The sequence below is a fragment of the Electrona antarctica genome (assembly GCF_951216825.1).
Source record: "Electrona antarctica genome assembly, chromosome: 12".
NCBI classification, from domain to species: domain Eukaryota; kingdom Metazoa; phylum Chordata; class Actinopteri; order Myctophiformes; family Myctophidae; genus Electrona; species Electrona antarctica.
In genome coordinates, this window is record NC_136793.1 from 23,453,835 (window position 1) to 23,479,359 (window position 25,525).

Consider the following 25,525-nt stretch of genomic DNA (forward strand, 5'->3'; position numbering starts at 1 on the left):
CACCCATGTGGAAGCTCCACTCTGTTTCCATTGTTGAAAACATCGAGCTAGTGGACCGGCTACCGGCGACGGGACTGTCGCCTGTGGGGCTGGCGGCATAACGGCCCTGCTGTCTCTGTGTGAGGTGGAGTCCTGTTCTGCACCCGACCGCGCCCAGGCTCCGAGCGGAGCTTCCAGTTGACGTGGTTGGGGCCTTTGTCGCTCCTGAACGCTGTGATAGGGCTGGTGCATTGTTGCTCATGATTCTGACAGAGCGCCTCGGCGTTGTGTCTGCTCTGCTCCCCCGAGGCGATGAGCTTTGCCATGCCTCCGTGGAATAAGGAACTAGCAGCAACGTTTGGCTAGCTATGGCTAATGCTACTAGCGAGGTAAGCTAGTAGCTGCTTTTGACTAGCGCTACACAGTAAACACTAATGAGCCTTAACAGGAGTTAGCGGCAGAAAATAGTGTCTTAAAACTTGGTGTAGCGAACTTACTGTGAGTGTAGCTGTCACTGGATGTAAAACTAGTCACCTTGCGGTACCGAGCATAGGGATCACTCGTCCACGGTACTTTATGGTACCAGTAATATTTTATACTCGCAGTGATAACAGCTTGCTTCTGTCGGTATAGAAAAGATGAATGAGCGAGCATGCGTAGAGGACGCTTATATACCCGGAGACCGGGTGTGTCCTACATCATGACAAGATCCATTCCTATATAGGCCTAATTGTAAATTTGTAATGTGAGTTTATAAGATTAACATAATTGACTTATCACCACCTACCTGTAGATGTATTGTAGGCGTTGCCGATGTTAGTGTAAACTCTCTTATAAATCACAGTGGTTGTAGAATTAAATGGTCCAAAATATCCTCTAGTGTGCAACCCAGCAGAAAAGGCCACCTTTGGTTGGTCTGTCAACACAAGAGCATTATCACATAATTTATGAATGGTAAATGATGCATTTATATACAGCGCTTTTATCCAAAGCGCTTTACATAGATTGTGCATTACATTCACCCATTCACACACACTATCAGAGGAAACCATGTGGCTGGGTGCTACATAAGTGTGTGTGTGTGTGTGTGCGCGCGCGCGCGTGTGAGTGCGTGCGTGCACGCATGGGGGCACGTTTTTTGGAGATTGATATGCACAAACGTTTCAGTATCAAAATATATATTTGAGTAACAATTACTTTCAGAAGATAGCAGAGCCCATACAAGCCCATAACAAGTCACATTGTAGATCTGCTGTATGGTTACTGTAGCTTTTGTATTAATCATACATCACACATTGCCTCCTCACTTTTGTCTTCATGAACATATCAATGTTTGTGTTACGCAATGTCTGTGTTTACACTATGTCATTGTCAATGGGAATTTAATTAGTTTGTGCACACACACTAAAAGCTGGACATAGGAGGGGCTAGTGCCACTCAAAAATCTGCTATGTAACATGTCCCGGCCGGGATCGTAATTGAATCCACCCAAAACATACTTTTTGTAAGCTAGAATCATATTGTTTAGACTAGAGAAATGAGCCGCAAATCAAGCGTGTGTTTTGTCTAAAAAGAAGAATCCGAGATATAGCTTTCTCTACGTCACCATAGACAGCATAAGAATTTCCATTTCTGTTTGTTTTTTTCTTCAGCGCACCGGAGTGTTATGAGCACATAATTCATCACCGTAATCAATTGATATAAAAAAAAAGGCATGAAAAGGCAATCTTGGCGCCCGGGGCGCCATATAGCGGATGTATATATTTTTCATGCCTTTTTTCAATTGATTATGGTGATCAATTGTGTCCTGTATGAGCTCATAACACTCCGGTCCCGGTGCGGTAAAAAAAAAAAAAACAGAAATGGAAATTTTGAGCTTGTAGACCGGCTATTTTTTGTTATGTCTGAAATATGCTTATGTAGTGCAGCAGATTAAGTCAATATTCCATAAGAATCAAATTTGGCACACATGATGTCCAGGATGTACTTTCTATGAAAAGCACGTTATCCAGCTGAAAATCCAAGATGGCTGCCAGTATTCAAGATGGCCACCTCGTCAAATGCAAAAAAACAAAACAACAAAAAGGTTTTCGAAGTAGAATTGAAATGTGTTAATGATCCAAACATCAAAATGAATGTATTCTGACTGTAAGAACTTAATGGTGTTGGAATTGAATTCCAATATGGCCGCCAGTTTGCAAGATGCAGCTATTACGTGACTCAAAATTAGCGTTTTCGGAAGCTGTCTGATCATAGATATTGTTGAAGGGCAACATCATTCGTTGATCATGCATTGAAATGCTGTGATCAAGCTCTATTAGTTTGTAATTTTGTATATAAGAGTGATGTCAAAGCACAACCAGGACACACTGGTGACATCACTGCTGTGAGACTCAGCATGGGGTTCAGTGTCGGCTTGTAGCGTAGCTGTAGTTGTGGTTTACTAACTGTTGTAGTGTACTCACTTTAGTTTGTTGTATACTTTAGTGTCCTAAATGCTAATTAGGCCCTGTATATATCTCCACTAGAAGTTTAGTTAGTTGTAGCATTGTAGTTGATAGCCGCACCTGAATTGACAAGATGTGCCAGCGTGGGAGAGCTGAGACAAGGGTAACGGGGCTTCAGTTACCTGGATGGTACTGGATGAACGGTCGTGTAGGGCACCATATGCTTGAACCTAGATCAAGGTTCAAGGTTGGACTATTGTTACATCTTGTGTTCAGGTACATAAGAGTAAAACATATTTTTGTTTGGCTTCCTTACAGACAACAGACGGCATAGATAGCATAATAATTATTCAAAAAACACAGCAAGCACAGCAAACAAAGGGATAGAATAAAGAGTGCTAGAAAAATAGTAACATATGTACATGTGTGGCAGCGGTGGCCGAATGGATTGCGGAGCGGTCTTGATACCGGAAGGTCGCCAGTTCGAATCAGCGGTCCGACACGTTAAAATTACCACCGCTGAAGTGCCCTTGAACAAGGCATTGAACCACTATGATGAAATGTTCTATGAGCAGGGCCTGGCTGGAAACAAGTTCTTGAGCTTAGCCCAGATACCCTGGGTAAATATAGTAATCATTTCATTTCATTTCATGTGCATGTTTCCCTGTAGTAGCAAAGTTAGGTAAACTTTCGCCCTGGTTCTTATCAGTTCGTTCGTGTATCTGATTGTTTGGGGAAAGAAGCTTATTTGCCTATTTCCAGTGGCTTCGAGACTGCAAAAACGTTTTCCATGTGGCAGCATCTCAAACAGTCTGCAGTTGGGATGGCTTGGGTCCCTCATAATTCCACGAGCTTTGCTGACACAACGATCGTCATACAGGGCTTCGATGGGGGGAGATCACATCCGCTGCACTGCACTCTTTGAATTTGTGCGTGTCCTTCACCACCAGGATCATTCTGAATTTCAGCTGCTCTCTAAGTGGAAAGCTGGAGTTTCAGTTGCTAAACATTTGCCCGACAATTTTGCCTCAATGTATCCTCACTGCCACCTCCATCATCCAATCTGGATGAGTCTAACATGATGGGCAACAGGTGTATTGCCTGAAATACGAGAAGTCTTCAACTCCTCTTTCGTATCTGTTTGACACTTCCTCCAATCAGTTTTAGTAGCGGAACATCTTGTGTTATACGGTTAAAGGCCGAGGGCTATATCCTTTTACCACCCAACCGTACAAAACATCAAAGCACATTGAAATATGGGATGCATCTAGGTTCAAGCATCTGGTGCCCTACACCTAGCCAGACCATTCATCTAGTGCAAGTCCTGTGCGATCTGTACACCATCCAGGTAACTGAATCCCTGTTACCAGAGCCGGACTTACCGTTGGGCTAGGGTGGGCTGAAGCCCGGGGGCCCCCGACTAGGGGGGCCCAAAAAAAAAAAAAAAAAAGGATGGGCAGTATTTGAAATACATGTATTTGAAATACGTATTTGAAATACTTTTTTGTATTTTGTAATTTGTATTTTGCTGGGATGGAAGAAATGAGATGTATTTTGTATCTAAATACTTTCAGATCTAGTATTTTCTGTATTTCAAATACATAAAATACTTTTTAATGTCATTTTACACAGCCTCAGGTTTAAACTGTAGGGGCAAAACACATGCACCCACACACACCGTGGGCACATTTGAGCCGACAGGCGCGGCCAAAGGAAGCTGACTGACGACGTCTTTCCGGAGTTTTAGACAGCTGGTGGATGGAAAAGAAGCTCCACCCCCGCGGCTGACTGCCTCGACTGACAGATTCCCGGAAACGCTCTCCTCCACGGCAGTCAGCCGAGGGGGTGGAGCTTCTTTTCCATCCACCAACTGTCTAAAAACTCGGAAATGACGTAAAATACAGCTTCTTCTGTCCGCGCATGGAATCTAAAGTGTGCTTAGGCCCACACACAACACAACACAATGTGTGATGTCACTTCTGATTGGCTTACACTCATTGAACCACAAATGAGAGGCAGAGTAGGACGGGCCTTGAGTTGAGACTTTACCTCACATCTCCAAGTTGCAACTAAATGATTACTTGTTCCCCAGAGATAAAAGGTGTATTAATCTAAACAAGATTATTGGATATTGCAAGCTAAGGCAAGCTTACAACAGGACATATTTAAATATTAGTAAAGTAGTGGAAGGTGGAGGGAGGCTTTAGAGCTGGGCATGTCTGACTCTGTGGACAAGCAGAACATGTGGACACACTGGACACATGGAACTGAACAGAACAGGGCACACCAAACAACCAACATGTTATACTAAATATGTTTGTTCTACTGTGTAGAGCCTAAATGTGCAGGTGCAGTACTATTTCAACACAGTGTGGGTGTATAATTCTATTTTTGGTGTTTTGTTTGGCTGGATTAGTCACAAAAAACACACCTGACTGCAATTAATCTCATTAAAAATTAACAGTTGCCACCTAGTGGCACAACTGCTGTTTGTTTTAAACAGCAGTTCAATATAAACCTGTCCATGCCCTCTTTGAACTCTTAAATGGTGATTCATACTTTAAACTAGACCATTTACATTTTAGATGAGTCACCACTTTTATGAGTTTATAGTAAATCAGCTTTCATTTATCCTTAGTAGCCTCACTGTTCCTTTGAGCCTTTATTATAATGAAGTTCCCTTTTGTTGTGACATCACGCTGTTCAGGTTAAATTATTAATGGTAATTAAAGGTATATTCAGTGATTTCACTTAATTCATATATCACTCCTTTTGTTTTGTTGTGATAATCCTCCCTACTATAGAGTGTGCTGACCATATAAGGAGGTCCTCCCTGTTCCTCCCTGGGGGGGGAGACCGGGGGGTTTTCCAAATCACTGAATGCTCCTTTAATTGATAATCTATTCATCTTAGTCATTAGTATCTTGTTTACTTATCTTGTTTTTTATTGTTGGTTTAAATGTAAATTGGTGGTAGGCCTAATCAATCAATCAATCAATCAATCAATCAATCAATCAATCAATCGATCAATCAATCAATCTCTTTCTACATTTTTCTTGAGGTAGAGTGACAGTGATGAATCAGATGGCCAATCCATTCCTTTGTGGGTCCTGTTTGATACAGTTATAGCACATTGATTTGCTTAAAATATAAAGTGTATCATTCTTAATAACCTTCAATGTATTAGACATTCTGACAGGTCATTAATTTAATATTTGGCAATTAATTATGAATTTACTTATCATTATATACATATTAATGAAAATGTATTTTCATGTATTTTCAAAATACAAAATACGTATTTGTATCTCAAATATATTTCTCAGATCAGTATTTGTATTTTGTATTTAAATACATTCTGTGACCCAGTATTTGTATTTTGTAACAAAATACATTTTCAATGTATTTTGCCCATCTCGGCTATCAACTACAATGCTACAACTAACTAAACTTCTAGTTGAGATATACAGTATACAGGGGCTTATTAGATAGCATTTAGGACACTAAAGTATACTACAAACTACAGTGAGTACACCACTGCAACAGTTAGTAAACCACAACTACAGCTAGTACGCTACAAGCATACACTGAACCCCATGCTGAGTCTCACAGCAGTGATGTCACCAGTGTGTCCTGGTTGTGCTTTGACATCACTCTTATATACAAAATTACAAACCAATAGATCTTGATCACAGCATTTCAATGCCCTTGAACAATATCTGTGATCAGACAGCTTCCGAAAACGCAAATTTTGAGTTGCGTAATAGCTCCCATCTTGAAAACTGGCGGCCATATTGGAAATAAATTGACACCATTGAGTTCTTCCAGTCAGAATACAATACATTCATTTTGATGTTTGGATCAATGTGTGGATCACACATTTCTGTTCACTAAAGTTCTACTTATTCATTTGACGAGGTGGCCATCTTGAAAACTGGCGGCCATCTTGGATTTTCAGCTGGAAAACGTACTTTTCTTAGAAAGTACATCCTGGACATCAATTGTTCCAAATCTGGTGCTTGAGCACATACAGGACACAATTGATCACCGTAATCAATTGATATTAAAAAAGGCATGAAGTGTGTGTACACGTGTGTGTGTGTGTGTGTGAGAGGGTCACGGAGAAGTATTCTCTATGTTTATTTTTTCCTTTTTTGTTTTCCTTTATTTCCCCCATGCTGGACAAATGTAATAATAATGATGATAATTCTGGCAACAATGCAGTATGTATTCTGAATGTAAATGTGATGATGATAATACCCGCCTTCTCCCTGTTGGCTAACGAGCGGCGGATGCGCGCGCCACTCAGGGGCGGGCCGAGGTGTCTTGAAATGGCCACCCTGAAGCCAAATTCCAATACCGCAACTTTCACACTCGCTCACTCCCCTCGCGTCCTCCACTCGACTCCACTCTCCTCCTCGATGGAGCACTTTAACAATCGGAACATTAACCATTTCCGGGTCAAGCTGGAATGACCCCGAGTGATCGAGTGGGAGTGAGCGAGTGGCCGAGATTTTGGGTATTGGAATTTGGCTTCAGTCTGCAGGAAAGCAGCAAAGAGGAAGGTTGTGTGACAGAGAGCTCCCAGGAGCGCCGTAACAGAGAGGAGTGAGACGGGCGGAGAGGACTAGAAGCCACGGTGACACGCCAGATATCGAGTTGGACAGTGACAGCTCGAGCGTGGCCGTGTGGAGTGAGTTTGAACCAAGTATAGATAATAGAGTATAATAGCGAGTCATTCTGGAATCGACATCGCTGGAGGAGATCCGGAGAACGAGACGAGAGAGACGAGCCTAGACAGTGGCCACCGACCAGAGAGAGGGACGGAGCCCAGTGGTACTGCACGCCAGATACAGATGGACCCAGGCTTGCCTGGAAGTACTGAACCATCGCAGTACGCACCATCAAACCTGTCTGCCGCTCTGTGCTTAGTATAGGAACTATCTGTGAACAGTGAATTGGCACCCAGTCTACTGTGTGTTACAGGCTAAGAAGTAGAAGGCTAGAAGCCACCCGAGAGACACCAGACCAGTGGTCCTCTGCAGCACTCCGCACTTTATCACACCTTCCTCTGATACAAATGATGAACTGAACGTTTTAAACAGTTATAGTTCTTTGTTTTGGTTTATTGTTTTGGTTAATTGTTTATTTCAGCTTTAGTTAGGTTGAGTTCTTGGCCTCCATATTAAACCAAGTGGCGTAGTCAGCAATATCCAGCATTGTTTTATTGAGTTACACAGTAGTATGCACCTTGCACTTTTAAACAGTGCGCCTGAATATATATGAATGTGTTTTCTCAAGAGTCAAACAAACAAATTGATAAAGTTTCTATGTGACGAATTTCGGCCACCGGTCACATGTGTACACGTGTGTGTGTCTGTGCGTGTGCGTGTGTACACGTGTGTGTGTGTGTGTGTGTGTGTGTGTGTGTGTGTGTGTGTGTGTGTAAAATTGCACGTTCATGGAATGTTAATCTATATTGTTTCTTGTGTCTGGGTATGGAACTAGGAAGAGTTTGTGACTCTAAACCACAAGGTTGTGGGATATAATCCTGGCACTAAACTATGAGAAATCTGGATCCATGGGCTCCCAAATCTGGTTTACAAAAGCATTGTAAAATATATCATACTTGTGTTCTTTGTTGTATTGTTGCTATACCCTTTAAATGGCCATGGCCATTGACAATGGTTTTGGCGCTTGAAGTTAAATGTTTTGAAAACAGCAAATTATTTCAACGTAATAATCTCATGTCCACAGTAACTCAAATGTAAATTGAGTTTATCCGTGAAAGTATGAAAGAATAGGGTGGGCCCGACATTTTATCACTCACGTTTTGAAGTTAAATATCTAAAGAATTACAAAACATTTCAAAGTAAAAAGTTCAGGCCTCTTTAAGTTGCAGCGACACCGAACAACCGTTCTTTAAAGGAACGGTTTTGGACACCTGACTGTGACGATATTTGACACACATACTTACTGGGGTTGGGGTTAGACACTCCCTCAATGGCAGTCAGCCTCGTTTCTAAAGCGGACACCCGAGCACCATGAGCTAAAACATGAATATTAAATCAATACAACATGAATAATAAATCAATATAACATGAATATTAAATCAATGCAACATGGATATATTAAATCAAACATGGATATTAAATCAATACAACATGAATATTAAATCAATACAACATGTATATTAAATCAATACAAGATGAATTTAAATCAGTCATAAAAGCTCCTACTTGTGGATTATATCAAACATACAGTATCATCATCATACAGTATCAAACATACAGATCATGTTGAAAACATGATCAGATCTCTGAGCTCAACTGAAGGAATTATAAGTAAGACATGGTTGAACACTGTCCTCTCATACATGCATTGACTGAATATCATCATGGTCTAATTACCTTCATTTTCTGTCTTCAAGTTATCCACCTGATCTTCACTGGTACTGAGTCTGGTCTGGATGGTCTGGATCTGGTCTTCACTGGTACTGAGTCTGGCATGGAGGACTTCAACCTGCTTCTGACTGGCAGTCAATTCAGCAGCCATTTCTGGAAAACATTTCACAGAGAAAGCTTTTAAACATATTTCAGCCTGAACCTTTACACAACCTTCAGGCTCCTTTTTTGTCACAACAAGCATGTTGCCTCTTGAGTCTTGACTAGGGGTGTAACAATACATTTTAACAGCGATACAATACGTATGACGATACATGGTTGACAATATGATACATGGACGATATTGTTTCATTATGGCGATCCGATCCGATTCAATGATTTGAAATTGATACAGTAACTATGTAAAATACATTGACATTATTTTAAACTAAGTAATTAAACCCATCTTTTTATTTTTTTCTTCAAAGAAATGCTAAATACCACACAAATGTAGTATTGATACAATCGATTATTTGCATAGCAAAACGATTCGATACCGATTATTTGCATTGAAAAACGATACGATACGATAGTCAATGTTGCTGTTTTCATTGTGATATACTTCGATTCTTGAAATTAAAATCAATACAACATGGATATATTAAATCAATACAACATGAATATTAAATCAATACACCATGAATATTAAATCAACACAAATGTAATAATGTCTAGCTCCATGGAGCTTTGTCAAACCTTCTCTCAGCACACGCACGTTCAAACGCCTCCACAATTTCCACAACAATTGTTAAGGCACAGTACAGTACGGTACAGTACAGTACAGCACAGCATGACACAGCACAGTATGGTACAGTAGAGTATGGTACAGTATGAAACAGTACAGTACAGTATCGTGTGATACATTACAGTGCAGTACAGTATGGAACAGTACAGCAGGGTACAGTACAGTATGACACAGTACAGTATAGTACAGTACAGTAAGCTGCAGTTCAGTACAGTACTGTATGGTGCAGTACAGTATGACACAGTACCGTATAGTACAGTATAGTAAGCCGCAGCACAGTACAGTATGGTCAGGGGGGCACACAACAGATGTACCAGTGCGCATGCGCCATCAAAATGTTTCCTGCGCGGTAGATCAAAGGCATGCCAGGCGCATTTGCGCACCAACAGCTGAGACAATTAGCCCTTCACTAAGTCCCTCCCCAACCCATCCTTGTCCAATAGGCACGTGTGGAATCTGGAAATCATAATTCTATCCATAATGTGTGCTACTGTGCTCATAGCATATGGGTGATCCTGTTTATTCAGTAGGTATAGTTCTGTGACTGTCTTTCCCACACCTGATCCCATGTGGTGAGGGCTTTGCCATTTGCTATGCCTTCCTGTGCTATTTGTATGACAAAAGGGAGTTTGTTGACACGAAGGAACAGAGTGGTTGATCAAAGGGTCTCTACCTATCTAGGGGGCCAGCTGTCTGGAGCTATGTGTATTGTGTAAAACTGTATTTAAGCTAGTTGATTTCTATGTCAGTCAGTTGGCCAGTCACTACCTGGTGGCTGGTCAAGGCCAGCCAGGCCTATGCTATGCTATGCTGTGTACTCCGAAATAAAACATCTCAGACTGAGGAACATCTAATCTGCTGTCTGCCGTGTCTCACACAATTATCTTGCTCTCCCGTTTTGGTTAAGTAATTCGTGGTGTCTCGTGTCCATAATATACGACATGTGGTGCGACGAAACCGGTGTCTTTGGTGCGTTCCAGCGCCAGGCAGGAAGAATCAGCGGCTTTTTTATTCAGTCTAATCAGCGAGTTTTTTGTGAACGGCGGCGTGTTCCAGCGGAACGAGGAGGATGATGGCGACGGACCACCGCGATGAGGAGTGTTGCGCAGCGGCGACGTGCGTCTCTTTCCAACTGGCCAGTGGACAGAGGAGCGGTCGACGAGGAGCAGCAGCCTTCACGGGGGCCTTCCATCTTCGACTCGGCGCAGGGGACGGCGAGCAGGGGACGGCGAGCAGGGGAGCGATGCAGCGAGGCGCGGCACGGGGACACCAGCGGAGGTCCACGACGGGGGGAGGCGACCACTCGACGCTTGGCGCGGCGGCTTCCACTTTCGGGGATTCATTTCGGAATGGACAAGAGGACAGTGTCGAACAGCGGCCGTGTAGTATGCAGTGTACTGATCACACATTGCACGCACGACACGGGCCGAAGGAGGACACATCTCCGTGGCGGCGGTGGCTTGGCTTTCCATGGCCGGCTGACAACACGAGCTGAGGGCCTTCACGGACCTGAGCAGGGGTCTGTGATGAAGATGTTGCCTTTTCTTTCTCGTTTTCCCATCTCTGTTGTTTCAGAGCTGGGAGGGGGGGAGATGATGATGAGATGATTATGAGAACTTTTAGCGAAAACAGCGGTGAACATTTTCTCAACTTGATCCATGGCTGAGCGAACTTTGAGGTAACGGAATGCAGAATACAGAAGATTTTCCTTTGTTCATACGGAGGGGAGACGGACTTTCCTTCTCTCTGGTTTCAAAATTGTGCGTCGCGTTCGGTTTGTACTAATCATTTTCACTGTTTAGGATTGTTTACTTGTCAGGATAGTGCAATTGGCAGTCGTTTGGTGCCGACAGTGTTTAAAGTCAGGATAGTGATTAAATTACAGGGTAATTAATTGGTAGTCGTGTAGTACCGACAGTGTTTAAAGAGGGTTTAATTTGATTCTTTGGTTCTCTAGGGCTTAAAATGTGATTTAAATTACGGGATGGGAGTTATTAGTGAGGGGTTAAATTTCTGTTGGCTTCTGTTCTGGGATATAACGTGTTCTTCCTTTTTCTTATTTTTCATGTGAATTCCAAAGAGAGTTCATGTGATTTGGTGTGTTATTGGTCCTGTGAATCTCCAAGAGAGGTTTATGTGATCTGGTGTGTTATGGTCAGGGTAAGTCTAGAACTTATTTTGATTTCGGTCCTGTGAAACTCCAAAGAGAGAGTTTCATGTGATCTGGTGCTTATAAACATGTTATCCTAGATTTGAGTAACAACAGGGAAATTATCCTCCTAATGTTCTGTAACATTTTTAGCCATAAGAGTTTGAAATAACGCGAGAGAATTCTCCACTGATACGAAATTGTATTTGAACTTACTGTAATGGAAACCATTTATGAATTCTCCACTGATACGAAATTGTATTTGTACTTACTGTAAATGAAATCATTTATGTCGAGTTTTGTAATCTTGAATGTCTGTTTGAAAACCATGTTGGGGTAAAGCTGTTATTCTGGTGTCTTGAATGTATTGTTAAGGTGAGGATCAAGGGGGGTGGTAACTGGTAAAAATTATGGTTCCATATTTTTTTATATGACATATATGTCATAAGGGGGGTTATGTGGAATCTGGAAATCATAATTCTATCCATAATGTGTGCTACTGTGCTCATAGCATATGGGTGATCCTGTTTATTCAGTAGGTATAGTTCTGTGACTGTCTTTCCCACACCCGATCCCATGTGGTGAGGGCTTTGCCATTTGCTATGCCTTCCTGTGCTATTTGTATGACAAAAGGGAGTTTGTTGACACGAAGGAACAGAGTGGTTGATCAAAGGGTCTCTACCTATCTAGGGGGCCAGCTGTCTGGAGCTATGTGTATTGTGTAAAACTGTATTTAAGCTAGTTGATTTCTATGTCAGTCAGTTGGCCAGTCACTACCTGGTGGCTGGTCAAGGCCAGCCAGGCCTATGCTATGCTATGCTGTGTACTCCGAAATAAAACATCTCAGACTGAGGAACATCTAATCTGCTGTCTGCCGTGTCTCACACAATTATCTTGCTCTCCCGTTTTGGTTAAGTTTGTATGGTCTCGTGTCCATAATACACGACACACGTTAGCAGCAAAGAAAGCTTGACCTGCATAGCAACCGTTGCTAAACTATTTGGATTGGCATTGGACAATCACTTTTTGAGGTGGGATTTAGTGAAGGGCTAGTTATGTAGAGAAATCTGACAGGCATTCAAAAGGAACTCAAATGTGATATTAACGTCCTAAGTAGTAAGTAGACTTAGAAATACAACTAGTGTTGACTAATCATTACACGTGGCTCTTATTTTGAAGAGGAAGTCAGTGCACAGGAAGTCCGTTTCAGTTGTAAACAAGCTACTACGACACTTTCTCAAAGTTATGCGGTGCTCCTGCTAAACCACGCAACCATAATTATTTACAATATGAAAACCATGCATCTTGAATAACACTGAGATTACTTAAACATGGAACCTCCAGCAGTAGGTGAGTAATTACTTTTATCTGTGTTGGACGTTTGTTTTGGTTTCTAGTGGTTGAGCTGCTAACAAAAACGTGCTCCTGCTGCTTAACAGCCTACAAATACACTGTCTGTGAGCATCCAGTCCAGTCCAGTCCAGTCCAGTCCAGTCCAGTCCAGTACAGTACAATACAATATGATACAGTAGAGGGCCGTATGGTGCAGTACAGTACAGTAGGCCTTTGGTGCTGCAACATAAAATTGCTCCTGATTACTGTTTCACTGTTCATGTTCATACTACATACTGTCATATCCTGGATGTAATTTCATTCTGGGTGCCTGCCATGCAATGGCAGAAACACAGGTTGAAATCTAAAACGCATACTTAATAATTATTCAAATTATTAAAAAATTAAAAAATTATTATTCAAATTTCAAGAAATTTGACTGGGTGCCTGCAGATCGCCAAGTCTGTGCAGCATTTGAGCCACAGACCACCATTTGATGACATTTAGCCTCTCAGACCCTGTAAGGGTCCATTTGGTTGACTTTCAATGGGGTATTGCACATTACGTTGCCACCAACATTCTAATGCTAACATGCTAACATGCTAATACTAACATGCTAATGCTAACATGCTAATGCTAACATGCTAACATGCTAAAATGCTAATGCTAACATGCTAACATGCTAATGCTAATATGCTAATGCTAACATGCTAATATGCTAATGCTAACATGCTAATGCTAACATGCTAATATGCTAATGCTAACATGCTAATGCTAACATGCTAATGCTAACATGCTAATGCTAACATGCTAACATGCTAATGCTAACATGCTAACATGCTAATGCTAACATGCTAATGCTAACATGCTAACATGCTAATGCTAACAAACTAATGCTAACATGCTAAGGGGTCCATTTGGTTCTGGCGAGCCGGCCCGCGTCCGAAACGGTTGAGAAATGACAGAGTTACGTGTTTCCCCAAATTTCTCTATTGACTTTCAATGTGTGTGTGTGTGCGTGCACATGTGTGCATGTGCGTGCATGTGCGTGTGTGCGCGCGTGTGTGAGAGTTGGTCAGGTGACCTTGAATCATTAACAAAGTATCATTTTCACCTGGGCTAGTCTATGCAAACGCAAACAGTATTGAAAGTTAAAAGCCAACTGACTGTCAATGACAGAACGTATGTCCGAACAAATTGCTCTGTCGCAAAAAGTAAAAGTCGAATGCAATTTTTGTTTGTGACCCGAGACATTGAGGTACGCCGTGTGCGATCGTGGTATTGGTACGATAAAAAACGTGGTTATGAGAGCGAGTTAAGAATTGTGTCTGTGATGAAAAAAATACTGAGTCATTCAGGCAGTTAACATGGAGTTTATGACACATTATGATGGTACACCTGTCGCTTTCAGGGCTGGCCGTGAGGACGATTTGTTCGGAGAATTTCGGTATAGTCTTCACATTGGCTTCTCACTCTGATCCGCTCTCTCTCTGGGCGTGCGACACTCTGAGTCGAGAATATTGCGCAGACCACACACACTTTGAACTGCGATAGCGGGCAAACCGTGCAACGTATTCGAATTCCGTCTGAACCACCACAAAGTCGATGGCCTTGTGTGCTGTTTGACGTTTAAATCGTGTTTCTACGTACCAGTATGCCAGAGCAATGTGGCTCCAAAGTAACGTGTCGTTTTCAGTTTTTACCCGCGTCTCCCCATCGACTTTGAATGGGGCATTTTTCGCGTTGTTTATTGCGAATTACGTCGGCACGGTAACACGAATCGGAAAGAAAAGCACAAGCACACCATTCCCGGCCGAGCCGCACAATTTGATGTATATTTGGGGCTTTGGCAAACCGTGCGGCCGGCCATAGCGGTCAAAGTTTCGCGTATTGGTGATTATTATTATTACGATTAAGTATGCGTTTTAGATTTCAACCTGTGTTTCTGCCATTGTATGGCAGGCACCCAGAATAATTATAATTATCAATACGCGAAACTTTGACGTCTCTCCGAACAAATCGTCCTCACGGCCATAATATTCACTTTACACGCATGGGTTTCGGTAATTTTGTAGCCACACTCGTCCTCTTTCACCCAATGTCACAACCATAGCACAGATACATACAGTATGTGAACTACACCCCTGAAAGCGACAGGTGTACCATCATAATGTGTCATAAACTCCATGTTAAATACCTGAATGAGTCAGCAATTTTTTGGAGGAGCTTAACATGCCTGCTAACATGAAGGCCCTCATACAGAAGCTCCCATACAGACTCAGAGATCAGTGGAGAGGAAAAGCATGTGACATTGTTGACAAGTTCAATCGAAGAGCTTGTTTCATAGACATTGTGAAATTTCTTGAACATCAAGTCAGAGTTGCTGTCTGATCCTGTCTTCGGTGATATCCAGGACAGTCCTTTGGGTAAAACGACAATTAAACCCAAACCTCAACAGCAAACCATGAAGTCACAATTCAAAAACAGTTTTGCAACCCACGTTGAGCTTGATGATGAAGTAAAATCAGATCCTCCCCAGAATAGGTCTAAGAATTACCCCAAGGAAGGCCCTACATCCTGTCTGTATTGCAATTTACGTGGGCATACTTTTGAGCAATGTTGGCAGCTGGGAAAAAAGACACACAGGGAAAAGTTGGACTTTCTGAAGGAGAAAGGCCTGTGTTTCGGGTGCTTGCGCACAGGGCACTTGTCTAAACGTTGTGTCAAGCGTATGAAGTGCTCCCACTGCAGCCAAACACATCCCAGTGTTTTACACATACACAGAGAGACAGGGAGCTTTGGAGGTAGCACTGATCTGCCAAAAAGAGAACCGGAGAGCCATACAACATCAACTTGTGGCCATACAGGGGCTGGCAATGGCATACTTCCAATCTTGCCGGTACAAGTTAAGTGCTCAAAGGGAAATAAAATAATCCAGACTTACGCTTTTCTAGATCCAGGAAGCACGGGCACGTTCTGTTCAGAACAGCTGGTCAATAGGTTGAACACAGAAGGTCGGAGAACAAAGATCCATCTGCGCACCATGGGCCATAGTAAGGTGACACCTAGCTGCATTGTTAACGGCCTGGAAATATCAGAATTGACTGGCAATCAGTTCTTTGAACTCCCTGTTGTGTTCACACAAAGGAAAATGCCTGTGACTACTGACAACCTCATCAGTGAGGAGGAACTGATTAAATGGCCGTACCTCCAAGGTATCCACATCCCTCGTATAATGTCTAATGTGGACTTGTTAATCGGTACCAACGCATCCAAGCTAATGGAACCGTGGGAGGTGATTAACAGTCATGGGGATGGTCCCTATGCCGTCAGAACCCTACTGGGGTGGGTTATTAATGGACCACTACAAGGCAAGGACACTTTGAGTGGAAGTGGCTGCCCCACCGTTACTGTTAATCACACAGTTGTGAACAGGTTGGAGGAACTGCTTATTAACCAGTACAATCATGACTTTAACGAGAAACTTCTAATGACCAAGAGGAAATGTCAAGAGAAGAAAAGAAGTATATGGAACTTGTGGAGAGCTCTGTTGAGCTGCAGGATGGGCATTACAAAATGAAGCTGCCCTTCAAAGCAGAAGCCATTGCACTGCCTAATAACTTCTGTGTTGCTAAGCAACGGATCCGTGGCCTGGAAAAGAAACTTCAGAAAAATGAAGGCTTTCGCAGTGACTACACAAGCTTTCTCACTGTCATCAACAAAGGCTATGATGAACGGGTGCCACAACATCAGTTGGAACCAAGTGAGGGAAGGGTGTGGTATATACCCCATCATGGTGTGTACCACCCTAGGAAGGGCAAGCTGCGAGTGGTGTTTGATTGTGGAGCAGAGTTTAAAGGGGCCTCACTCAACAGTCAACTTCTGCAAGGCCCAAACCTAACCAACTCCTTGGTCGGAGTTCTCCTACGGTTCAGACAGGAGTTTGTGGCAGTAATGGCAGACATAGAGGCCATGTTCCACCAAGTCAAGGTGGCAGAGGAGCACAGGGATTTCTTGAGATTCTTGTGGTGGCCTGAAGGGGACCTAAGGCAGGATCTTGTAGAGCATCGCATGACTGTTCATTTGTTTGGAGCAGTATCGTCACCCAGTTGTGCATGCTTTGCTCTCAGAAAGACTGCTGCAGACAACAAGCACAGCTATCCAGTAGAAGTCATCGACACCATCAACCGAAACTTCTACATGGATGACCTACTGAAGAGCCTACCTTCTGACGAGGATGCAGTCCTCTTGATAGCAGAGCTCATGTCTGTCTGCCAGAAAGGAGGGTTTAACCTTACAAAGTGGATCAGTAACAGCAGGAAGGTACTTCAAAGCATTCCAGAAAACCACCAATCCAAAAACCTGCATGAACTAGACCTGGACAGAGATAAGCTGCCTATGGAGAGGGCTTTAGGTCTGCAGTGGTGCATTGAAAGTGACACTTTTACATTCAAGCTGAAGGTGAAAGAGAAGCCCCACACCAAGCGTGGCATGCTGTCCATAATCAGTTCCGTCTATGATCCATTAGGATTCCTAGCACCACTCATACTTCCTGCTAGGCTGTTGTTGCAGGAGTTATGCAGACAGAAATGTGATTGGGACGACTCAATACCTGAAGCCTTCCTGCAGAAGTGGAACAAATGGCTGGCAGACCTTGAGAAAGTGGCAGATTTCAAGATCTGTCGTTGTGTTCAGCCCAAGGGTTTCAGAGGTATTGCAACTGCTCAGTTGCATCACTTTTCAGATGCTAGTGAAAATGCTTATGGCACAGTCACCCACCTCAGAATGGAGAACACAGATAAAGTTGTTCATGTTGCTTTCCTGTTCGGCAAAGCCCGAGTTGCACCACTGAAGCCTGTTACCATACCCCGCCTAGAACTCACAGCCGCCGTTGTCGCTGTTAGAGTCGACAAAATGCTGCAGGCTGAGCTGCAGCTTCCACTGAAGAAATCTGTCTTTTGGACAGACAGCACGTCAGTGCTAAAGTACATAAAAAATGAAGACAAGAGGTTCCAAACATTTGTTGCAAATAGGGTAACAACCATAAGGGACCACTCAGATGTGTCACAATGGCGATACATCCCTACATCACAAAACCCTGCCGATGATGCTTCTAGAGGACTGAAGGCAGAAGACCTGGTCAAACAGAGATGGATCGAAAGCCCAATATTTCTATGGGAGACTGAGGAAAAGTGGCCAAAACCTCCTATAGATGTGAACATCACTGCTGACGACCCAGAAGTTAAGCGAAATCTTGTGATGAACGCAACTGTTGTTGATGCTGTGAATGCTACTCACCAGCTGATAGCCTATTTCTCTGACTGGCAGAGGCTAAAGGTTGCAGTTGCATGGGTCCTCAAGTTAAAAAAGGTCCTGCTGCACTTGAAAGAAGGGAGAAAGCAGCTTACAAGTACTGGTGGTATTGGATCACATAAGGAAATGCAAGCTGTGAGAGCTTCACTGGGAAGCCAGAAATTGTCACTTGACGATCTCTCAGAAGCAGAGAAATCTATCATTTCATTCTGTCAGCAAGAGAGATTCCACAATGAAATCACAGCCATAACCTCTGGAAAACCGGTACAAAAGAGCAGCTCCATCTACAAGTTGGATCCAATAGTAGATGGGAATCTGCTGAGAGTTGGGGGTCGACTGAATAAAGCAGCTTTGCCTGAAGAGCTAAAGCATCCCCTCCTCTTATCTAAGGACCAACACATCGCAAGCCTTATCCTCCGGCATTATCACGAACAGCTGGGTCATGGAGGAAGGAACCATGTACTTTCCACTGTAAGGAAAAGATATTGGATCACGAACGCCAATTCTGCAGTGAGGAAAGTCACCACCAAGTGCAGATTCTGCAGACAGTACAGAGGGAAAACTGGCGAACAAAAAATGGCAGACCTGCCCACAGAGAGAGTGGTTCCAGATCTCCCTCCATTCACAAACGTTGGTGTGGATTACTTTGGACCCATCAGCGTGAAAAGAGGACGTAGCATCGTAAAGCGTTATGGAGTAATCTTCACTTGCATGGCAAGTAGAGCTGTTCATCTGGAGGTGGCTTACTCACTCGATACAAGCTCTTGTATCAATGCTATCCGCAGATTCATCTGTAGGAGGGGTCAAGTTTCTCACCTAAGATCAGACAATGGTACCAACTTTGTGGGAACTGAAAGAGAGCTAAGAGAGGCCTTGGCTTCATTCGATCAAACCCGTATTGAAAGGTCTCTAGCACAAAGGGGAATCAAATGGAATTTCAACTCGGAATGATCAGAAAGATCTTAAGTTCAGTGCTTCGCCAACAAACACTAGATGATGAAGGCTTTCAAACTGTGTTGTGCGAGGTTGAAGCTATGCTGAATGACCGCCCCATAACCCGACCATCGGATGACCCAAATGACCTAGAGGCTTTGACACCAAATCACCTACTCCTAATGAAAGGCAAACCAGTTCTGCCACCAGGACTGTTTGGAAAGGAGGATCTGTATGCAAAAAGAAGATGGAGACAGAGCCAATACATTGCTGACCTCTTCTGGAAAAGATGGATCCACGAATACCTACCGTTATTACAGGAGCGTCAAAAGTGGATAAAGGAAAAACGATGTTTCATGCCTGGAGACATTGTCGTTGTGGCAGATTCTTCAGCACCAAGAGGCTCTTGGATGCTTGGAAGAATACTGCAAACCTTTCCTGATAGGAAAGGCCTCGTTCGTTCAGTTCGTCTTAAAACTAAGACAAGTGTGATTGAAAGACCTGTCACAAAAATCTGCCTTTTATGTGAAGGTGCAGATTAACCACTTTGAGTTTGGAATAGCGCAATATTGAATATTGCTGAGTTAAATGCCTAAAAGGGTTTTTGTTTTTTCTGGCTCTTTGTTTTTTTTGGTTTAGAATTGCTCTGTCTTGCATGCCAGTAGCAATTAGGGGCTGGCGTGTAAGAGCCATTTACTTTCTATCCATTTCTTTTCTATGCATTTTATTTCTATAATTGACGTCACGGTCAAGGCCAAGGTGTTGGCCTTGTCTAGGCTATATGAGGGAGTGGCTTACAAAGCACAAGTGCTACTGAAGAGAAAGAGGCAACAGTTTGTTGACTGTATCATGAGAACAAAGGCTGTTGATAATCTCATTGTTTAACCTGCTGAAGTGACGGTAAATAAATACCATTGAATTCAAAACGAAGTCAACGTTTATTTGGTCATCAGTTTTTGGTTTTTATTATATACACGTCTAAACTAGATCTCGCTTTCAGTAACCAGCCCGTGGTGTCAGTTCAGGACTGACGCTACAATGTGTCATAAACTCCATGTTAAATACCTGAATGAGTCAGCAATTTTTTCATCACAAGCACAATTCTTAACTCGCTCTTATAACCACGTTTTTTATCGTACCAATACCACGATCGCACACGGCGTACCTCAATGCCTCGGGTCACTCACGGCGAAAACAAAAATCGCATTCGACTTTTACTTTTTGCGATAGAGCAATTTGTTCGGACATACGCTCTCTCATAGAGAGTCAGTGTGCTTTTACCTTTCAATACTGTTTGCATTGCATAGACTAGCCCAGGTGAAAATGATACTTTGTTAATGATTCAAGGTCACCTGACCAACTCTCACACACGCGCGCACACACGCACATGCACGCACATGCACACATGTGCACGCACACACACACACATTGAAAGTCAATAGAGAAAATCGGGGAAACACGTAACTCTGTCATTTCTCAACCGTTTCGGACGCGGGGCGGCTCGACAGAACTGGGCCGCCCCCCTGAGCGAAACCAAATGGACCCCTTAGCATGTTAGCATTAGCATGTTAGCATTAGCATGTTAGCATGTTAGCATTAGCATTTTAGCATGTTAGCATTAGCATGTTGGCATGTTAGCATTAACATGTTAACATTAGCATGTTAGCATGTTAGCATTAACATGTTAGCATGTTAGCATGTTAGCATTAGCATGTTAGCATTAGCATGTTAGCATGTTAGCATTAGCATGTTAGCATGTTAGCATTAGCATGTTAGCATGTTAGCATTAGCATGTTAGCATGTTAGCATTAGCATGTTAGCATTAGCATGTTAGCATGTTAGCATTAGCATGTTAGCATGTTAGCATTAGCATGTTAGCATTAACATGTTAGCATTAGCATATTAGCATGTTAGCATGTTAGCATTAGCATGTTAACATGCTAGCATTAGCATGTTAGCATTAGCATGTTAGCATTAGCATGTTAGCATGTTAGCATTAGCATGTTAGCATTAGCATGTTAGCATGTTAGCATTAGCATGTTAGCATTAGCATGTTAGCATTAGCATGTTAGCATTAGCATATTAGCATGTTAGCATGTTAGCATTAGCATGTTAACATGCTAGCATTAGCATGTTAGCATTAGCATGTTAGCATTAAAATGTTAGCATGCTAGCATGTTAGCATTAGCATGTTAGTATTAGCATGTTGGTGGCAACGTAATGCGCAGTAAACTTAGACCAAATACCCCATTGAAGGTCAATGGGGAGACCTGGCTTACATGTAACCAAATGGAGTTTCTAATTAAATCAATACAACATTAAAGGAGCATTCAGTGATTTGAGTGATTTGGAAAACCACCCAGTCCGCCCCGGTAACAAAATGTGCACATGCACACGCTCTACAGTGGGGGGAAGTGCAACAGGCCAACAGCATGTGCACCAAGGCCCGCCCCCACTCTATCATGATTGGAGGAAGGCCCCTCTCATCCTGATTGGATGAAGGCTTTGCCACCCGCCACCAAAACTGAAACTAGGGTTTTTTTTTACCCCAGGGGCTCACTGGGGACAGGGAGGAACTCCTTATATGGTCAGCACACTCTATAGTAGGGAGGATTATCCAGAAAAAAAGAAAAAATAAGTGATATTTGAATTGAGTCAAATCACTGAATATACCTTTAATATAAATCAGTCATAAATGCTCTTGTGGATTATATCAAACATACAGTATCATCATACAGTATCAAACATACAGATCATGTTGAAAACATGATCAGATCTCTGAGCTCAACTGAAGGAATTATAAGTAAGACATGGTTGAACACTGTCCTCTCATACATGCATTGACTGAATATCATCATGGTCTAATTACCTTCATTTTCTGTCTTCAAGTTATCCACCTGATCTTCACTGGTACTGAGTCTGGTCTGGATGGTCTGGATCTGGTCTTCACTGGTACTGAGTCTGGCATGGAGGACTTCAACCTGCTTCTGACTGGCAGTCAATTCAGCAGCCATTTCTGGAAAACATTTCACAGAGAAAGCTTTTAAACATATTTCAGCCTGAACCTTTACACAACCTTCAGGCTCCTTTTTTGTCACAACAAGCATGTTGCCTCTTGAGTCTTGACTAGGGGTGTAACGATACATTTTAACAGCGATACAATACGTATGACGATACATGGTTGACAATATGATACATGGACGATATTGTTTCATTATGGCGATCCGATCTGATTCAATGATTTGAAATTGATACAGTAACTATGTAAAATACATTGACATTATTTTAAACTAAGTAATTAAACCCATCTTTTTATTTTTTTCTTCAAAGAAATGCTAAATACCACACAAATGTAGTATTGATACAATCGATTATTTGCATAGCAAAACGATTCGATACCGATTATTTGCATTGAAAAACGATACGATACGATAGTCAATGTTGCTGTTTTCATTGTGATATACTTCAATTCTTGAAATTAAAATCAATACAACATGGATATATTAAATCAATAAAACATGAATATTAAATCAATACACCATGAATATTAAATCAACACAAATGTAATAATTTCTACTACAATAGATCATAGAATCAAACATACAGATCATGTTGAAAACATGATCATGTTGAAAACATGATCAGATCTCTGAGCTCAACTGAAGGAATTATAAGTAAGACATGGTTCAACACTGTCCTCTCATACATGCATTGACTGAATATGGTCTAATTACCTTCATTTTCTGTCTTCAAGTTCTCCACCTGGTCTTCACTGGTACTGAGTCTGGCATGGAGGACTTCAACCTGCTTCTGACTGGCAGTCAATTCAGCAGCCATTTCTGGAAAACATTTCACAGAGAAAGCTTTTAAACACATTTCAGCCTGAACCTTTACACAACCTTCAGGCTCCTTTTTTGGCACAACAAGCATGTCGTTGCCTCTTGACTAGGGGTGTAACGATACATTTTAACAGCGATAGGCCTACAATACGTATCACGATACATGGTTGACAATACATGGACGATATTGGTTCATTATGGAGATCCGATCTGATACGATTCAATGATTTGAAATCGATAGAGTAACTATGTAAAATACATTGACATTATTTTAAACTAAGTAATTAAACCCATATTTTATTTTTTTCTTCTAAAAATTGCTAAATACCACGCACACAAATGTAGTATTGATACAATCGATTCTTTGCAAAGGAAATTATTTGTCGATACCGATTATTTGCATTGAAAAACGTTACGATACAATTTTGCTGTTTTCATTTTAATATACTTCGATTCAGTTACTATATCGTTACACCCCTACTTTTGACCATTCTAACCTGCATGTTATTTTGCCATACCTTTCATCTCATGTTTGGTGATGGCCAACTCCAGGCGAAGATCAGACACCAAGTCTCTCTGCTCCTTGGCATCTTCCTCCACGTTCTTCAGCTTCTCTCCCAGTACTACCACAGTGTCTCTCAGCTCCTGGACTTCTCCTTCGCTGGCTGTCACCTTGGCCTCCGTGGTCTTCAGCTTCTCTCCCAGTACTACCACAGTGTCTCTCAGCTCCTGGACTTCTCCTTCGCTGGCTGTCACCTTGGCCTCCGTGGTCTTCAGCTTCTCTCCCAGTACTACCACAGTGTCTCTCAGCTCCTGGACTTCTCCTTCGCTGGCTGTCACCTTGGCCTCCGTGGTCTTCAGCTTCTCTCCCTGTACTGCCATAGTGTTTCCCTGCACTACCACAGTGTTTGCTAGGCTGTGCACCATGTCTCTCACAAATGTCAACTCAGCCCAGATGTCAGACTGTGGTTCTACATTGTTGTCTCTCTCATTAAGTGTCCCTGTCTCCTCCTGAGCTCCAGCCTCAGAGAGACACATCAGTAGAACAAGCCAAGCCCCAGCAGTCTTCATTCTGGGAACAGAGTGACTGAAGATACCGTACGGTCCAGCACGCCTTTTATATAGACTAGCATTGGGCACGTCATGGTAACCAGTGGGAAGTTCATCTACAGTACAGGCTGGACCCTAAATAAAGTCAAGGTCGACCAACGATAAGAGCTGGCATGGCCTGTATGTCCTGGATCTGCAAAGAGAGCGGCTGTGAAGATATTCAGTGTAATCAGCTGCTGTTATTGCCATAAACGGCATGGGCTTGTTTTTTCCGGTGTCATTTGAGGACACTGAGGTTAGCGTGTGCACTGACACGTTCACACAAGAAGCAAATGTTATTTCAAATTATAATTCAAAGAATACTCTGACCTTTATTCTTAAAATACTTTGATATTCATTCAATAGACGTGAAGTATACATGTCTTCACCAGGGCCAGTTGTAGGGGGTGGGGTGGGGGGATGGGAGTTGCAAGGCCAAAACAAAGTCATTATGGAATACTGCAATCAAGTAATTGTTAATTTTATTGACGTCCCACGTCAAACTGTGAATATCAGCGGTCAAAGGACAGCAGTGAAGCAATACCTTTATTGCAGTCAATGGAATTAAGTTGACAAGGAAGATAATCTTTTAAGGAACTGTGATGCTGTCTGACAGATTAATATACTGCACAAACAATATAAAAGGATAATTATGAAAAGGAAAAAGGACACTGTACTTTAATCATCTGAAACACAGTTCCCTAAAAGATGATCTTCCTTGTCAACTTCATTCCATTGACTGCAATACAAGTTATTTGACTGCTGATATTCACATATATATATAGGACAGTAAAAAAAAGAAAAGAAAAAAAAACAATTACTTGATTACAGTATTCCATATAGCCGGGTAGCAAGTCACCCACAATTTGAGAGGACCTGTGATGTCATGCCGTACTTTTTATTCGTGTTTTTTCTATTAATTTGGTCATTAAGGTCCACAGAATGAGAGGCCTGCTCTGCCGGAAACATTGCGAAAAAAAGTTATGGCCATTTTTGTATACCACACCATAGACAACATATATATGGCAACATTTTCCAATTTTCATTCCATTCCAAGGCAAGCATTAGTTTAGCAAAAAACACTTCTTGGGCTAAAAAACTAACATAGCCGTCATCACAAAAGTGATGAGGTCAGCACAAATGTGATGAGGACAGCACATTTGGGCACATTGGCTATGGCCAAATTTAGGCCAAGGAGTGTTTTTCGTGCAAAACTAATGCTTGAAATGGATTCAGAATCATGAAAAACCCCTAGT

General features: G+C 42.3%; 1 protein-coding gene across 1 annotated transcript in view; it reads right to left on the reverse strand.

The window, feature by feature from the left end:
* The window catches only part of LOC306934349 (uncharacterized protein), a gene marked incomplete at its 5' end in the record, with an annotated part of 28,506 nt that extends 4,255 nt beyond the window's left edge, over nt 1-24,251 (reverse strand). The window contains 6 exons of the mRNA XM_079516918.1: nt 767-895; nt 8,404-8,475; nt 8,837-8,983; nt 22,211-22,357; nt 23,076-23,180; nt 23,699-24,251. Coding sequence (XP_079373044.1) covers nt 767-895; nt 8,404-8,475; nt 8,837-8,983; nt 22,211-22,357; nt 23,076-23,180; nt 23,699-24,251 — 1,153 coding nt within the window. The remainder of the gene's footprint in view (nt 1-766; nt 896-8,403; nt 8,476-8,836; nt 8,984-22,210; nt 22,358-23,075; nt 23,181-23,698) is intronic.
* Between the last annotated feature and the right edge of the window lie 1,274 nt (nt 24,252-25,525).